This window comes from Trachurus japonicus, chromosome 18, assembly GCF_045865225.1.
Source record: "Trachurus japonicus isolate A0001 chromosome 18, Traja_1.0".
NCBI lineage: Eukaryota > Metazoa > Chordata > Actinopteri > Carangiformes > Carangidae > Trachurus > Trachurus japonicus.
The window spans coordinates 29,867,540-29,885,395 of NC_140924.1; the positions used below are offsets into that span (position 1 = coordinate 29,867,540).

A 17,856-nucleotide genomic window follows, 5' to 3' on the forward strand; every position below is an offset into this window, starting at 1 on the left:
TTGCGGAGCACAAACAATGCTTTCCCTTAAATCTCTGAACCCTCTTTCACTGGAGCGAATGAAAGAGCACTCTGTCTGCAGCAGCAGATGACAGACGCGCGCTTGAAGATAAGTCTTCTCCATGAGCCCTTATCCTACCAACACCCGCCGTTCGGCCGAATAAAGAAATAAATAAAACGGTTACAAAACTCCCAAATACAACAGAATGGGATCCCACCTTAAAAAAAAAGGCATCAATGGGGGAAGTGAAGGGTGCAATTTGCCAGCAAATGTTCCCCTTTGGAGCCAAAGTGCCCCGAGATGATACCTAAAACCCAGTGGCACCGTGGAGAGCTCAGCAGAGGATGGAGGACAAACACAGTCACACGTACACACACAGACAAAAGCACAGTGCAGCGAAGGAAAACCTGTCAACACAACGTCCAACAGTTAATCACAGATCAATATCGACCCACTGAAGGACAGCGTGTTTCACATGAAAAGGAAATTCTCCCCCAAAAAAGGAAAAAGTTGGTGAAATTTCCCGCAAATCGCTCACGTCGCGCACATAAATTACCAACAATCAGAATGCAAGATGTACGCTGCATGTAACACAATACCCCCAACTAATGCATTAGATGCACGCGGTTCCTTAACGGCAGCATGAGGATTTAAGAAAGAAGCTGGACTAACCAACACTGAGAGGATACTGTTCGTGTTGCGCCTTTCTAAAAAAAACGCCAAGGGCCAGAGTAGTGTTGCAGCATACAATGACACAGCGGCTGGACAAATGTCTCATCATTAATATAAGATGAACATGAGACAGCATCACCTTGATACATGTTTTCACCTCCTGTAAGGCAGCCTCACATCTGCCAGTTCTCTGACTGGGGAGAAAAAAAAGTTTTCCCCAATGGGTGAGCAGGAAAATGCTTCGGTGAGGAGACTAATTCATATGAAATATTTAGCCTTCACGGTTGCGTACATTGTCTTCCAAAATTACAAAAACATTGCAGCCTCCTCACAGCTGTAGCTCTATTAGCCCACGAGAGGCATTCAATAACCACACACACATGCGGACACATCTACAAAGTTGAAACAGAGAGAGAAGCAGACAAGCGTCATCACTCAGAGGTCATGAGAGGGAGGAGCTGGCGCTATGACAACAAGACATCAGCCGTCTGCAGCCTGCTGCCGTCAACAAGTCAGCATGAGCACTACCATCTGACTGGGCTTTCCTTACACTGCCCCCATGCACTCAGCCAAAACTAGCTATTGCTGCTGCTGTTACTGGCTCCTGCTTTCAATTTCACTAGAATGGGCCAAGTAATGGCTTCAGCGTTTTGTGGTCTGCCGACACATATGGTCCATGTAGCGATCCGGTCCTGCCCCCCCCAAAACCCCTACCCCACCCCTCCGCCCCTTCCATCGATGCTTTTTGGGACATGTGGGCAGAGGGAGGCAGACATGCAGCCCCCGGGGGCTGGCCACAGTTATGGGGTAAGCATGTATGGGCCTTGTTATGACTGCCATGAGAATTGGGCTCCATCAGGTCACCGCAGCAACCGGAGAGCAGAACCAAACCGAACAGAAGCTTCACGTCTTTTTGGAAATAAAACATGTAGGAGGTGCTGTTAAAGCTCCTGCAGTTACACAAGTCCTACTTTTTTTCTTTTTTTTTTTTTACACCCACTGGTTGGTTGCAGAGTGAGATTTTAGCAGGTATGACCATATGAGGAATTCAACCCACTAATAATGAGGCTCGCCTCCATTAAAACCCAAACAGCCCCCAAGAAATAATGTTTACAGAGAAACCCATGAGAATGACCACATTAACCTTCTCTTTATCGCTTACGTCACCACTAATGCGGCTGCTGGTGGTGGCTGCTGTCGGCCCTATCTGGCTGCATGACCTAGATTAAAGGTTATTTGCTCAAGTCGCAGAGGCAGCTCCTTTGGCTCGCCCTTGTTGGGTTTCCTTATCTGGTTTTGTCTGGACAAATCTTGGGACACAAAGCACCCATTTTGTGCTCCTCTCTGGAGATCCTGTTACAGCGTTCCAGACACGACGCAGTAAACCAGCAGTGCCTCTGGGAGCACCAGCGTTTTTGGCGGGGGTGGCGCGATTAGCTGCTTCCTCGACTGTAAGCATATGATACATGTGCGCTCCCCTTACATCTCCGAGCGCGCCTTTTGTGCCGTTACGGGGGTAAAATGATCAGCGGTGGGGTCAGATTATGTCATACTGGGAGAATTCATATGGAGCAAACTCCCATCCCCTGTTACCAACCAAAGAAAATATACAAGTGGATCCAACGGTGCTTCAGGATTCCCCAAAGTCCATGTTCTGATTGCTTTTAATAATTGCAATCTTGCACAAGCACCTCCAGCCTGTTAGTACTTGAGATATATCAGGTAATTTTCATGTCAGTTTCCTGGACAGTTCCAGACAGAATGACACGTTATAAAAATAACGCTGGATCAAAAACCTGACAGGGGTGATTGTTGGGTTTAAGAAAACAATAACTCCCTCGACGACACTATGAGGAGAACATTAGCAAGTTGTTGTTTGTTAATGATCCTGCCGGAAACAACTAAGCCTCTCCACACCTAGCGGCGCACATGCCCGGCGAGCGCGTGCAGATGCCTCCAGGTTGATCCAGTGGCCTTATTCCTCCCGCTGCTCCAAGAGGACAAAGTGCAACTATAAGAGAGTGAGTGAGTGAGGGAGGCAGAGGGAGAGAGAAAAACGAGGGAGTGAGAGAGAAAAGAGTAGTGTTCGCTGACCTCATTCTGACAACAAGCCCGGGAAGAGCCTTTCCCTGGAACCATTTCGCAATACCGCTGTTGTTTATACAGGTGGTGGGTGAGTCGAGCGAGATATGCAGAGAGCATGCATTTTGCAACACCTCATTATGAATACTAAACACATGCGGCATGTCAAATCACACAGACGCACACATACACAAGCGCTTTATCCCCCCCCCTCCCTCCCCTCATCCCCTTTGTCCGAAGTGTGGCTTGAGTTTTGATGTTTTAGCCGTGACATTTGCAGGCGATGCATCATTTTCGTAGCGCCGTGGCCCATTCATCGCTCTCTGTTTGAATTTCAAAGTCAAGTTCCTTTACGCAATCCAAGAGCTGTCAAACACTACTATCCTCGGGTATCGCCCCGGTGAGTGCTCGCCTCCTGGAACGGAGGCCTCTGGTTGGCTCGCATGTTTGGCTGCGGGGCCGTCTCCTGCAACAACATCCACTTGGCCAGAGTTCAGGCCTGTGGAAGGCTACAATAGCCCAAAGGTGGCTGCCCAGACCATTGTTTATGCAACAGCACACCACTGCCAGGTTAAAGGGAAAAGAGCAAGACAGTGGATAAATATGGAAGGCCCCCGCCTGAAACAACCCTTATGCTTTCTCGTAATCTTTCCTGCACAAACACAGACGACTAGGAGAGTTTTTCAACATTGATTTTATCGTCGCATTTTAAGTTTCTGGGCATGTTGCTATCTAAGAATACTGCTATTCCTAGATATTATACTGTACACATTGACAGTTGATTTAAATTGTGTTTGTTCTGTAAAATAAAATAAATGGGACTATGGCACCTTAACCAAAGCTATTTAACAAAGATGAGATTAAATAGATTTTACGCTGTTATTTTTCTAACTATTGAGTCCTGAATGCAAATCAACGCATGAGTTAATGTAGCGCCTATCTTATTTTCCCACTAACCAGCGAGGTGAACCAAATCCATTATATCTTAGAGAGAGATGTGGAAAAAAAAAAAAAAGGATCCACACAACAGCTGTTTGGTAAACATACCAAAGTAATTGTTCCAAATGCCTTACTTTAACACAGATTAAATGCAATTAGAGGCTGTTTATCTAACCACAACAAGTCTCTCTGCCAAACGAGAAACCTCTGTCATTGTTTCTAGCAGTTCTGCTCAGAGGGATTACAGCTGGGAATAAGATGCCTTTTTTTTTTTTTTTTCTCAATCGTAGCTTCCTTATGTACAGGAAGGAACTTTTGTACACAAACAAAGCGTATGCTCGTTGCATAGGAAGAGTATAGGGGTGGAAAAAAAACAGTTGGTTGGCTAAGGCAAGGGTCTTCTGAGGTGAATATGAGGAATTTAGGTCAGTGCAGCCGAGACGTTTAACCAGCTCAAGCCGCTGCAGCCTGGGTGGAAATAGCATGGGAGGCCAGGGAGAGGGAAACCAGTGCGTCACAGCTCCCGGCCCGATTCCAGGCTCCCCCCCGACGCAAACAAGAGCCATGACTTCCCTAATGATCCCAGATCATGTACGCCTCACACACGTTCCGCCAATAGGGAGCGCTTCCTCCTCACCTTTGACCTTAAAGTGGGTGTGCCTACCTTTTGGCTGTGCATGAAGTTGAGAACGTGTACGCGTGGTGTTCATGTCGTGGAATGAAGAGTTGCCAAAAAAAGAAGGAAAAAAAAATGTAATCTGTGAGCTTTAAATGTGCAATTGTGGGAAAACTTTAATCCAAGTATATACAAACTCTCACCGCAACAGGCCTAAAAATCTTGGAGAAATCCTTTTTAAGACCTGACAAATCTCTTAATATGTTTAATATTTGACAAGTCTTGATAATCTGACACACTCTTTGCTTTCATTTTCAGTTGCCCTGTCACACACAACTGCACCGTGATTCAGAAGTCCGACGCCGCACACACTCACACACGCACACACACATTGTAAACAGTCTTTATTGAGACGTGAGTGCTTGTATAAACATAGACAAGCCCTATTGAGGGTCCAGGGCTGGGTCGAACAATAAGAGGGGGAAAGTTGCTGGACGTTCCTCACAGACGGTGTGTACAAAATCCAATTATCAGAGCCACGGCATTAACATTCCAGCAGTCTGGCAGGTGACGGCTCCGTCTTTTCAGCCCCCCCCCACCCCCTCCTCCCCTCCTCTCCTCCTCCTCCCCCTCCCCTACACCACCAGCATGGGATAGAGTCGCCCGGCAGCACCTCGACAATACACACACACACATGAAGCCCTCTTCAGCACCCCACCTTCCCCTCCTTCTCCTAAGATCCCCCAAGTATTGAGACATATATAGAGGGAAGAAGGCAAAGAGCGGGGAGGCAGTTGTGTGTGTGTGTGTGTGTGTGGGGGGGGGGGAGTGGGGGTCCACCAGCGACACTGGTCTTTTCTTCAGGAGATCAGCGCGACTGGCCTAGCAGGCAGTATCAGTCAATGGGGCATTCTTCTCCTTTCTGTCTCTGGGTGAGAACATGTTGATCGCTGATAACATTGCTTTGATTGCCATAATGGGGAAACCACTTTTTGTTTTGAGCGTTCGCCTCTAAACAGTGTGTGCTTTGTCAGCCCTGGGTGATGTTCGTGGCATACAAGATGCCGATTAAATAAAGGTTTAACGGTAAAACAAAAACAATGTTGTTGTTCTTGGCTACAGGGCCAGTTGATAATGGATTAAAATAAATTCTGCGCCCACGGGCCCCTCTGTGACAAAAAAGCAATTCAACTAACCCAGAGACCAGAACACTGCACACTTCATTTTAACCATGCATCCACTTAAAAACTGACAATACTAAAATAAAATGCTTACAAAATGCAGACTTCATAGTCTGTGTGCTTCAATTAGACTCACTAACTCCTGGAATTAGCATATATACCTTCTTCCAGCAGGCGTGCATCATTAAGAGTTGTTCTGTTCTTTGCTGTACATACAGCGCACAGGGTCGTTATCACCACGGGATGTGGTGTATGTGATATGCAACGCCTCTGCCTGGTGTCCATCTCCGTACCCTTGTCAGGTCCTATATATATATACGTACATCTGGCCCCCATTCTGTTCTTTCCATCATGTCATCCTGCCTACATACTGCAAGAGGAGGCTGTGAGAGATAACATACAGTGCGGGACATCACAGTACAGTAAGGCTGGAACAAATTATAGTTTCCATTATGGATTTATTATTTTGTGACTGATTATTCTCTTAAAACAATAAAAATGTCAGAAAACGGCAAAAAATGCCATAAATCCAAAACGTCCCACAGCTCAGGGAGACGTTTCCACATTACTTCTACCAAAACACATTCAATTCATAAAGATATAAAAACAGAAAAAAAAAGGCAAAATCTCCTTGTATCTGGGAGATGAGAACAACATGTGTTTAAATGCTGCTATGACAATTATCATAACTGAGATCGAGTCTTCAACTAACCGCATCATCGTTGTAGTGCAGCCCGGACAGGAATAAAGTTAAGAATAGAGCGCATGTTTCATCCCCGGTGGAATGTGTGTGTGTGTGTGTATATTTTCATTTCTGGGTAATGGGGCGAATAAAATGGTTTTCTGATATGTGATCTGTAAACAACGAATATTTAATGAACTTACGACAACCTGACTTTTCATTATCATTCTATAATAAATCTTGACACACCTTTTTACTCTATTTTTGGTTTCACCTCTCTTCCCTCTTTCATAGCAAACAGTGACTAAGAATGAGTTTATACTTTGTCCCGAAACAAAACTCTTTTTTTTTTTTTTTGTTGCTTCCATCTCCCCCCCTCTTTGTGTTTCACTGTCTTCCTCTGCGGTGTGAGATGTGAGTCAAGTGTCTTGTGGCTTTCTCCACCCTCACCAGAAGGCCTGCGAGCAGTTAATTATTCTTGGATGGTGGATGAAAAAACTGACTTCTTTCTTTTTTTTTTTTTTTCATTAGCTCAGCAGCAGTTTTTCATTCATAATAGTTGGCACTGGTTTCGCACTGCCTGCCAGAGATCACACCCCAACCATTTTCATTTTCCTTCATCCATTTGTTTCATTCATGTCATAGATTTGGCAGGGGCCCGCGCCGTTTTCCTGATGGCCGTCGACCCTTCAACACCCTCCTTTTGAGTCTCCAACTCCTGTTTGTGGCTTTGTTTTTGCACCAGAGTGAAGAATATGTGGAAACAACAATTCACACTGGTTTGCATCCAAGTGACGTCTTGAATTTATTTATATTTTTTTTCATCCGCGGTATTATCGATTGAAATGTAAAACGGTACTGTGTAAAGCACTGCTGACATACTTTTGGACAAAGAGGACTTCACACACCGAAATCTTTCCTGGGAAAAGTAGTTGGATATTGTTGGTGTATCGGAGTAGCAGTGTTGGGATAATTCCAAAGTTAAAAAAGAAAACCATTAAGTAAAGAGTGTGGGTTAACATTCCCCTGCCTTCCTATGGTATATTATCCTATATGACCGTGCGGAGGAAGTAAATGCACTCTCCCCCACGCTTTAAGTGCATTCAGCTATCCGAGGCCCCAAGAAACAGCAGTTTATCATCATACAACTACTGCAAATATGCACACTGACAGGAAAGCTAGATCGCACATGCACGCATACATCCAAACGCACGGCTCCCACCCACCCGTTCAGCACCCACTTTGCAAAATCTATCCGCTGCAGCTGCGTGCGTGCATGTGTGTGCGTTTTTATGCATTCACACAAGCCGAATCCACGTGAGTTTGTATGTGCATGTGAGTCAAAACACCGCAATGTACTGTGCAAGCTCTCGGGGCTGCAACATAATCCCAGGCAACTCCAAAGTGACAAATAAAACCCAAGCTCTATAACGTCCGGGGGACCAGGATTCCCAACATGGAAACAAACAAGGTGGCTACCGTGTCTCCAGCCCGAGCAGGCCCGGTGGTGTTCACCAGCTCCCATCTGAATGGAGTTACAGGCTGGCTAGCAGGAGCACAGAGGAGAAGAGTCTCCTGGGGCAGTTGGCTCAGCAAGCGGGACCAGAGGATGGCTGCACCATGGATTAGGGCCCCACAGTGGTCCATTGTTAATTGGGCGCCATGTGTGAAAGCTACAGAGAGATTAGTTTGTACAGCTGCTGCCATTTGTCATAACTGCCCTTAACAAGACACACATGGCAACCCAAGTTACAGCCAGAGGTTTTACAGAAAAAGGGGAGAAAAAATGTCTTGCGAGCGTCTAATAGTTTGCGAAACAGACCTGCATAAGCAGATAAAGATGTTCCTGGGAAACACCAAGCAGACTCAGCTGAGCTCCCATAAGAGATGATGAGTTGGAGCATTACTCATTTAGCCATCTGTAGGTCAACAGGGGTCATTATCATAACTGCTTAAAAGGCTATGTTAAGCCTGTAGAAATCCCAGACCACAGGTTGCAAACAACCCTGTGAAAACAATGAGGGAAGATCAGCTATTACATCATGGCCCTAATGGACAAAGTTCAAATTAGACGGGATCTGTGTTTTATTAGGCTGGAACAGAGACACTGCAGAGACAACATGAAGGCTAGTTAAGGCCGATGACCTCTCGTTGGCTACGTTTCCGTCAGATTATGGGCTGCGCCATGAGGCTTTTGGAGGGATGGTGGAGTGGAGTTATTTTTTTGGTAAGAATCCACAGTGTAATTGCGGGTTGTAGGTCTGCGCACATGTTGGAGGCCTAATTACAATCCTGACTTGGTAAATCCGGAACAAGCTTTTAAAGCGCTCTCACTTTCAGTTTTTTTTTGCACGAGAGACGCGAGAGCAGTGTTATTGAGGAGCTGTGGTTCATGGAATCTAAATGTAGTCCCGCAGCTAAATGAGCTGAAGTGCAGGTGAGCAATAATCTGGTGTGAGTTTGTGTGTGTGTGTGTGTGTGGAAAGAAACAGTTTATGGCTTTCTGCGAGCCTACGTATTTGGGCGTATGAGCGTAAACACGTGTCCCCACGTGTGCATTTTTGTGTTAGCGTATAAAAAAACTTTGGAAAAGCTTTTCTGAAAGTCAGTGCAGCTCAACTACCAGCTGCAGCCTTGTGCCAGTGCAGAGAGTGGGCCAATTTGAGAAGAATTCGAGCTATCTGGAGCCAGATCATATAGGCTTTCAGAACACACCATGGTAACCGGCCCTGTTCTTCCCCAGTAAAAATAATGGGCTTCATTAACCATCCTTGTTAGTACTACAGCAGGCTTTAATCACAGAGCCCAGACAGCAGTGGACTAACTTGCAAGTAGTTGCACAGTGGCCAAAACGGTTTCATAATTACCAAACCCACAGTTTCCTGCTAATTCAAACTGATTCAAATATTCAAATTCACACCAAATGAAACTTTTTTTGCAAAAAGGTGCGACAAACAAGAAGTGATAGGACTGTTAAATTTTATCGTTTAGCTTTGGAATCGAATCTTAAAAATGTTCCTTCCCAGAAAAACCTTTGTTTTGGAATTTCTGATTTACTTTGCCTTTTGTGCACCATGTGTTCAAGGCACGGCTAAATTCAACTCTCAAATATTTATGTGGGAATCGCTTTCAGAAGACGCTGCATTGCTCACTTTTTCCCCCCTTCTCCGCCGCGTCACTTTCGCTGCGTTAATGTAAAGAGACAGCGCGAAAAAAACTGTCACAATGGAGGAAGTCAATCTGTAGAAAATCTCTAACATCTGCCGGCTTGGTGGTCCACAGATATGAGATTTTCATGCCGATCCAATCAACAAGGTGTCCATATTTTCTCTCCTCCTGCCGTTCCCTCTGCATGGCTCACTTTAATCACACACAGCCCCACTGCTCAAATATGCTGCCTTTCATAAAAGACGGCATGTTTATGTAAGTGCTAAAAATGTAAATCACTTTCCCAGCCGTCTTTTCTATTGTTCTGTAACTTTTCTTACTGTGGTTGTATTCTTTATTACACTGAGTATTTGGCGTCTTTTGCTGATCGGGACTTGGTTTTTCTAAATTTGGGAGCTTTTAGAGAAGTGAACCTGACATATGTGAGGGAGGAGTGGAAGCTCTTTGGCTGGCTTTGACAACTCAATGGGGAGCTGATGAATCCGTCCCAAGCAGGCCATTCCCAAGCCCCAGACGCCATATCCCCACTTTGACCCACGCACTGACATTAGAAAGAAATCCTCCAGGGATTCACCCCCACCCACCCACCCACCCCCAAACAGCAACGTGCCCACCCAAAAGTACATTTTGCACAGCGCTGCGATGGCAGCCCTTTCTTTTTCTGTCTCGCTCAGGTCTTGTCGAGCCGTCACAGTGATGGGACGTACTGTACCGCCAGACAAAGGAAGAGACAACCATCACTCTGGGCCACTGATCGGCCCTGTCTGGACTGAAAAGACTTTGATGGGGCAAAGCAGGGTGGGGAGCGCTGCACAGAGAAGTTAGTGTCTCCTGGGCAACCACTCTGATTGTCTATCCCTGCCCGAAGTTCCCCATCACACCCCACCTACTACCCCTTCTCATTTTTTTCTCCCCTTCATTGGTTCTTAACAAGCCTCCTTCCTGGGTAAAGGGGACTGGCTTTTACATGAAAGTCTCAGTCTGGTACTTGAGGGCGCTTTTCTCCTGGCTGACTTAGGGAAAGAAAGAAAAAAACACAAGGTCAAAAAAGCTCTTCACGTGAATTCTCTATCTAAAAAAACCTCTGATTCTCCCCTCATCCTTCTTCCCACAGCAGACCCTCAAGTCCAACGTGACCAGTCTAGCAAGCAGCTGGGACAACTGGAAGTTTGTCTGGCGGTTACGCTCGTCCGATGGCAAAGAAGAAGAGGGCAGACACCGGACGGGGAGAGAGACTCAGGCAGCGGGGAGAGCCGGCTTTGTAAGGCAGGACAGTGAGGTACAGTGTAGCGCCTGGGCTAGGGGGTGAATGTACCCCATTTGTCTTCATTTGGGAGGACCGGCAGACAGAGTGGGGGTGGGGAATCTATCCGGGGAGGTGGGAGGTGCCGGTCCTCCAGTCAAGTGGCCTCGGGGGGATTTGAAATGCATTTGGGGTCCTCCCCGAAAGCCTGGGAAAGTGTGGAGAAGCTGAGATCTTAACCATAGACTAATGACACAAACTGCGCTCCTCCACCGAGTGTAGTCACAGACGCAAAAGTGAGTCTCCTGCTGAAATACACAAGAAAAGGCTTTTCAGCACAATGGCCGAGCCTCAGAATGCCAAAGAAAAGGCCTTGTCTGGTTTTTTGACGGATGCAACAGTGCAAACTGTGACACAAGCAAATTAAACACACTGTAGCACAGCAAAAGAGAGTTGTAAATTTTGTTGAGAAAGAAGGCATCCACATTTCTCAGTGCCCTCTGCTCCGAGTTGCCTTGTTTCCATGGAGATTTATGTACACATGGCACACAAAAGAGGGCTAAGGAGGTAACACGGCCTGTTTAAGCCTTGAGGTATTTGCTCGAGCAAAACCCCGCTGCTAATAACACAAGCTCCACACTGAGCCAGGCAACCTGGCTGCACTGCACCCAGGTTAGTGTTTGAGAAAGAGCAGAAGAGAGGAGAGGGAGGCGGAGGAGAGTCAGATGGAGACCCACAAACAACCAAAAAGATCCCGGGGAGGGAGTGAAGACATCATGACAGAAAGAAAGTAAGCGAAAGAGAGAAAGCGAGAACGAGAGAAAGCAAAAAAAAAGAGGGAAAGAAAGCAAGAAGTAAGCAAGAAAGAAAGAGCACTGCGAAACATAAATAGCTCCTGGGTTAAGAGAAAAAGGATCGGGAAGACATTTAGTGGGAAGCGGAAATCAATAAGGCAAGCGGTGAAGCTGAGAGGGAGTTCTAAGTGGATTAGATTGAGAGAATGTGTTCGATAGGTTATGGCTCTGAGAGAGAGGTAGCCAGACACCGCAGGCTGTATTGCATACTAATAAGGGAGCCAGAATGGAAGCTAAGCACGGGGTTGTGCAGTTCACTCTGAAGAGTTTTTATCTATATGGCTCTGGAGTCATCGGTTAAGGTCTTTCCCAGAATCTGTATTTTTAAAATCCTGCTGAATTTTTTGTCTGGATGTGCCCTGTTGAAATTCGCGTCCAAAAATAAAATTCAACTCAACTCAAAGAGAAAAAACTTCTCCTCCAACTTTTTGCCAGTTTCATCATACTGAGCAAACTTCACATTAAAGCTGAAAATTTTGACTTGGTCTACCAAAAAAAAAAAAAAAGGAAAGAAAGAAAAAAAAGAGGACAAACAGTAGTGTCCTTAATGCTGTCTGCTTACAACAAGTTTTGTCTCACACTTCTGGCACAAACCCAGACACCCTTTCTCTGGCCAAGCGCCTGGGCCTGGGACAGCTGTCATGGTCGGAGTCTCGGGCTTGAGGGAAAGCCAGGGAGTGAGAAAAGAAAAGAGACCGGGAGAGAAGGAGTGAGAGAGAGAGAGAGAGAGAGAGAGAGAGTCATTTGGCCTGGGCTGCGTGCCGCAGGGGTGATTCCTGATGGCAGAGGAGGATAAGGGGATGCAGGGAGGGAGGGATAGATGTTGTGCTTAGTCACAGACCTCCACTGTGACCCAGAAGGTCAGGCCTCCGCACTGGCCGCCTGACCAAAGCCTCCGAGGCAGCTGGGCGGAAAACAAGATGCAAACAGCCGCCCCACGCGGCGCGGCGCGGCGAGGAGAGGAGAGGAGAGGAGGAGGCAGCGGCCGGTCCTGAAGATAGGGACCGGCCAGACTATGCAGCCTGAGAAATTGGAGAGGGTGGTGGGGTGGTTGGGTGTGGGGTGGTGGGGGAGTCACTGGTGCCTACTCCTCCCCACTTAGGCCAGTGAACCAAGGGACCACCAGCCAAACCAGGAGTGGCGGGGGAGTGGAGGGAAACAGTTGCCAAGAGACCTCCGGTGATACTGCGACCGCCGCGGTTTGACCCTGATTGTGGAGGTCAACGAGGGGGGCTTACGAGCTGCCGCCTCCTCCCCTGACCACCACCACCAACAACAACCCCACCCCCACCTCCAACCCCAGGGCAAAAAAAGTCTTCCTCCTCCACGTGCCCTGGGCCACTGCGACGGCGCGTTTTTTCACTGATCTGATTTGCTCAATTAAACTTCAGAGGACACCCTGCCACATCCCTTTGCAAAAAAGGTCACGACCCCGGTGGCGGGAGGGGGCAGAGGTTAAGTCTGGCGCTCGTAAAACAAGGTCTCCATTAACATGGCAGCGTGTATACAGAGGTAATCCATCCATTTCCACAAACTATCATGACGGTGTGAGCAGGAGGGCGGAAAAAAAAAAGAAGTTACTAAGTTATTGGGTGGGGGTGGGGGCTGGGGGGGCGTCAAGGTAATGATGTTTTATGGCTGTGTTAACTTTCAGCACCAGAGTAATGGGAAAGCTGCTTGACCTTGACTTCTTTAGTCTCCATTGGCCTACCTCAGCAGTCCCTTTCTGTCACTGCTTATGAGGTAATCCACTTCCCTTTCAAAATGCTGCCAACTCTTTCCACTCATTCCTATTCTCTTTTAACATTCCCACTTAATTCCTCTTGTTGAATTCATTCATAATTGATATTATTTTGGAAAATAAACAGCCGAGAATTTACATGACATTTTCCAACGTTCTTCCAAATTCTTCATTATATTATCCTTGTGTTCCTTAATCACACGTGTCCGTTTCATTATTTTATTTCCATGTTTTTATTAATTGCATGCATGCGTAATGAGAACAGGACGTTTGAATATTCCAGAGGGCCGAGAACTTTCGGCGGAAACAATACAGTAACTGCATTCCTGCATTTGTTGAGGAAGCGGTGATGAGCAGCTTAAACCAAATACAAACGAGGCCTGCAGTACTCGAGCATGTCCGAACACGACAATTGTCTGACACGCTTTGTTACAACTATTCCATCAATCTGTCAAACTGGATATGCAAAAGTGAACGCAAGGCGGGAGAGGCAACGATTCAAAGGAGGAAAATAAAAAATAAAAGAATTGCACTTCTTGTTTTTATCAGTTAAAGATAAAGCGGCGCACCGAAGTACAACAGCAGTGTGTATGTGTGTGTGTGTGTGTGAGAAGCCAGGGCCCTGTATTGAACACTGCCAGTTGGCACAATGGATGCCACAACCCCCACTCCCAGCCCCCAGCCTACTTCCCAGCGGGCATTCATCTGGGCATGCACATGGGTGCTACAGCTCTGCCTGGCTAAATGCGTCTGTGCCCCAGAACAAGGGGGCTGAGTGCCCTCTCTAAATTCACCCAGCACACTCGCTGCCAACCCCACGACCTTTCTCAGGCAGCGACCCACCAGAACCACAAACAAATACGCTCGGAAGTTTTCGATTTTTGCCACGAAAAATAAGAGGGAAGAAAGACGGAAAAGAAAAGAAAAGAAAATACAGTCGAGTAAATTAACGGCAACAACAAATTCGACGTTTGTTCCAATTACACAACAGGGAGCAGGGAGGGACAACCCTCGGAGCTCGGTCCGCAAAAAAAAAAAAAAAAACGATTTTTTCCAGCAGTTCGCACAAATCACCAGATTCTGTTTGAGACGGAGCCGTTTGCTAGTTTCTTTGTGTTGTGATTGTATGTTTGTTTGTTTCGTGCAGTTGCAGCGGAACAAAGGCAGCAGCTTCCATTCTGCCACTGTCAAAAAACTTTCCAACGTGCCCACTGCATTGCGGATGCCAACCAACGAATCAAAGGCATGCTGCAAAGCAGACAAAGAGGGTTTGATGCCAACCTCCAAACCTCTAACAACCATTACTGGTGATTTGCCTGCCTCCCTGGCACACTGCAAAACAAAATGGCGCCATGCCGCACGCTACCACAATATGGCTGCATTGTCTAGAGATGGGCACTGCTTGGTAACTTGGAGAAAAGAGAAAGACGCTGTAGCTTGCAAAAAGACGAAAAAGAAAAAAAAGAAGAAGGAGAAAAAAAAGCATCGCCGTCTCTGTGATCCCGCTAAAAGAATGCTATTTTGTATTTGCCAAAAGTTGGGACGAGAAAAATTTTGAAGACGGCGGCAAATAATCGCTGTGATCTGCAAAGCGTTGTGAATCAGACTGAATTTACCCCCCGACAACAGAGAACAGTACGATACGGAGTCCGTTTGAAAACATTAAAATGAATCTTCTTGCCAGTAAACTGCTCTCCCCTCCGAGACAAACAGCTGAGACACTTCTCCCCTAAAATAAAAGCTGTGAAAGTGAAGTGAAATGTCCGTCCGTGACACAACACAACATAGGCGCTAGCTTCACATTTAAATGGTGAATATTAGAAAAAAAAAAAAAAAAAAAAAAAAAGCACCAAAGGAGCTTTCTCTCAAGTTGGTGCTGAACAGTTAAAAATGCAGCAGATGCAAACTAGAGGAGCGGTGGCATCCTACAAAAGACACAAAAGAGGGTCTGATGCCAACCCCGGTGCCAGTGGCAACCATTATTGTCTCTGTGCTGTGCCTTCTGCTTTCCCTGGCACTTATCAAACACAAAATGGCGCTCAAGGTTTGATGATAATGAGCTAGCTATACCACCATTTCTCCCTCAATAGCAAAAGCGTTGGTGGTTATTCTGTGCTGCTGCAATAGATTTAACAGAGGGGGATTTCAACAGGGAATACTATAGGGGGGATTCCTATGGTGAGTGCACATAAAGGGAGGAAGTTCAAACCTATGAGAGACATGAGAGATTGAAATTTAATTATGTGCTGTAACAGAACTGGTCTGCTGCAGACAGAGAATGTATTTGGGAGGATGTGATAAAGGTGCCTTTAATTCTGATAAAAATCAGTAGATGTGATATTTAAATAAGAATGAAAGAACACATAATTTGGGAATTTAGACCTTCCTTCTAAATAATGTTTTCTGCAGAACTTGTTTAGCGTCTGTCTTTAATTAGAGTATGGAACATCAGATTCAAATGTGATTTTCTGTAGTCGAATACTGGGTGAAAATTCACACTTTCTTTTCTCTAGTTTTACACTTTGGAAAGAAAAAGAATTTCCTGTGTTAAATTTTTTTTGGCTAAAATCATCAGCAACGTTTCAGTAAATGCCATGATTTTATGAGTGTGCAGGATACACTAGTTTTCGGCGTACATCAATGCAATACATAAATTATTTCTGAAAAGGAAAAATGTTTTAACACACAGCCAATCATGAAATGTTCACATCAACAAAAAAAAAAACCTACTCCAGTACCTGGCAACAATTTTTTGTTTAACCCCTATTTCACACTGAGCTGGAAAAAAAAGACTCACGATTCAGTTTTCACAAAGGCTTTCATCTGAAAGAAACCAGCTTTTCAGGAATGAAGAAAAGACACAGATCCCCATTTCAGCACAAACACGCTCACACATTATAACCATTTTGTATATATATATATATATATATAAAAATATATATTTGAAAACTAACAAGTGAAATTTATTGCAAATACAAGGAAGGGCCAAATTTCACTCACACTTTCAGTGTTAAGCTGTGATCTCACTTCTATCGGCAATACGTGTTTTTAATCTCAATTGAAAACAGAATTTACGCAATTTTTGATAACAAACTAATCTAAAAATGACATAATGTTATATTGTATAATAGAAACTATAGGGATGAAGACCGTATTTTTTTTAACATCATATGGTCACCCTCAGATTTTAAAATATACTGTCAATATAAACCTAAATTGAAATGGCGAAGGCTTTACAAGAACCCAAAGTAAATAGGCTCATTATTAGATTTATGCTTTATTTTAATTTAACCAGTCTAATCTGCAACTTTCCACTTACTCTCCAGGTGCACAGTGTGTGTGCAGTAGCACAAGCGTGTGTTGGATGTGTGTGTGTACGAGATAATACACACACAGTCCATTATGGTAACTGAATAATTAGTGAACATGAGTAGGAGCTGCTACTGGAGAACAGCAGAGCAAACACACATTAAAAGCATGTTGTACATTTAGTATTGATTACAGATTGTCTTTATGCTTATTAATGAGCCATATTTGAACCATGTAAAAATGTATGTTGCACACACACACACACACACACACACACACACACACACACACACACCCACTACGATGTTTCTTCTATTTGTTTTTCTTGCAAATGTGCCGGTGCGTTCGGTCGATCTGCGCAAAAAAGGGGGGCTGCCAAAAAGTAACACGTGTGACCCTCGACCCCGGCCACGCCATCATTCACACATGCGCGTTAGCTCACGCACAAAGTGAAACAAACACACACAGTGTGAGCTTGAACCTACCTTGGTCCTGGACATAGTATGCTAGAAACAAGTCCAGCTCCTTGACCGACACTGTTATGTGGTGTGGCTGGACACAAAGTGCTGGGTTGGTGCAATGTGGAGACTTGACGAGGCGCTCGCCATCTGTACTTTCCAGAGGGATGCCTTTGAAGAGGATGACCATCACCAGGTCCAGACGCCAAACTTTGTCGGCCTGCCGCAAACAGTCAATCCGGCGGATCTTGCCCTTCTGGTCCGGGTTGGACAGCACGCAGCACGGGTGCTTCTTGCCCGTCACGCTGAGGACAAAGTCCTCCCGGTACTCCTGCCGAATGTCCTTACGCAGCTTGGCCAGCAGCCTGGATGCCCATTTCTGCTTGACCTCGGCCTTCTCGCCCAGAAGCTCGTCCTTCACCGCGCGCTCCTCGTCCTTGGACATCCGCTTCTCGTGCTTCTTGAAGTACTTGCGTTTTCTGGCCTGGAGGTTGAACCACGTGTAGGCGATGGCACGGACGTGAGGGAGAAGTGCCTCGATGAAGGGATGAAATTCATCCTGGAGCGTCCAAATTGGGGGAGGAGGGGAGGGGGGGCAGTGAGAGAAAGAGAAGGAGAGAGAAAAAAGATGTCGTCAGAAACTAATGCGAGACATGAAAAAGAAATATGGGTTTAGTCAGCTGCTAATCTGAAGCAGGAGGGGAGTCAGACCACAAACTAACAATTCCTCATAATCAGTCACATCACATCTTAGTGGCAGCAAATAAAGCTTCTCTTCATATAGCAACTGTGTTTTTTTACCATTCTGGATGTATCAGGATGTAGTGCAGGTATGACAAGGAAATTCCACTGTTTACATCAACTGCCAGCACTACAATAGCAGCAAGCCCGCTGACTGATAGCACTCGTGT

At 45.7% G+C, this 17,856-nt stretch overlaps 1 protein-coding gene across 16 annotated transcripts in view; it reads right to left on the reverse strand.

Annotated features, from left to right (window-relative positions):
* LOC146969602 (nuclear factor 1 B-type-like) overlaps positions 1 to 17,856 on the reverse strand; it is a 70,611-nt gene that overhangs the window by 43,563 nt on the left and 9,192 nt on the right. For all 16 annotated transcript variants that reach the window (XM_085759074.1, XM_085759071.1, XM_085759062.1 and 13 more), the window contains exon 2: positions 16,973 to 17,504. In XM_085759074.1, coding sequence (XP_085615200.1) covers positions 16,973 to 17,504 — 532 coding nt within the window. The remainder of the gene's footprint in view (positions 1 to 16,972; positions 17,505 to 17,856) is intronic.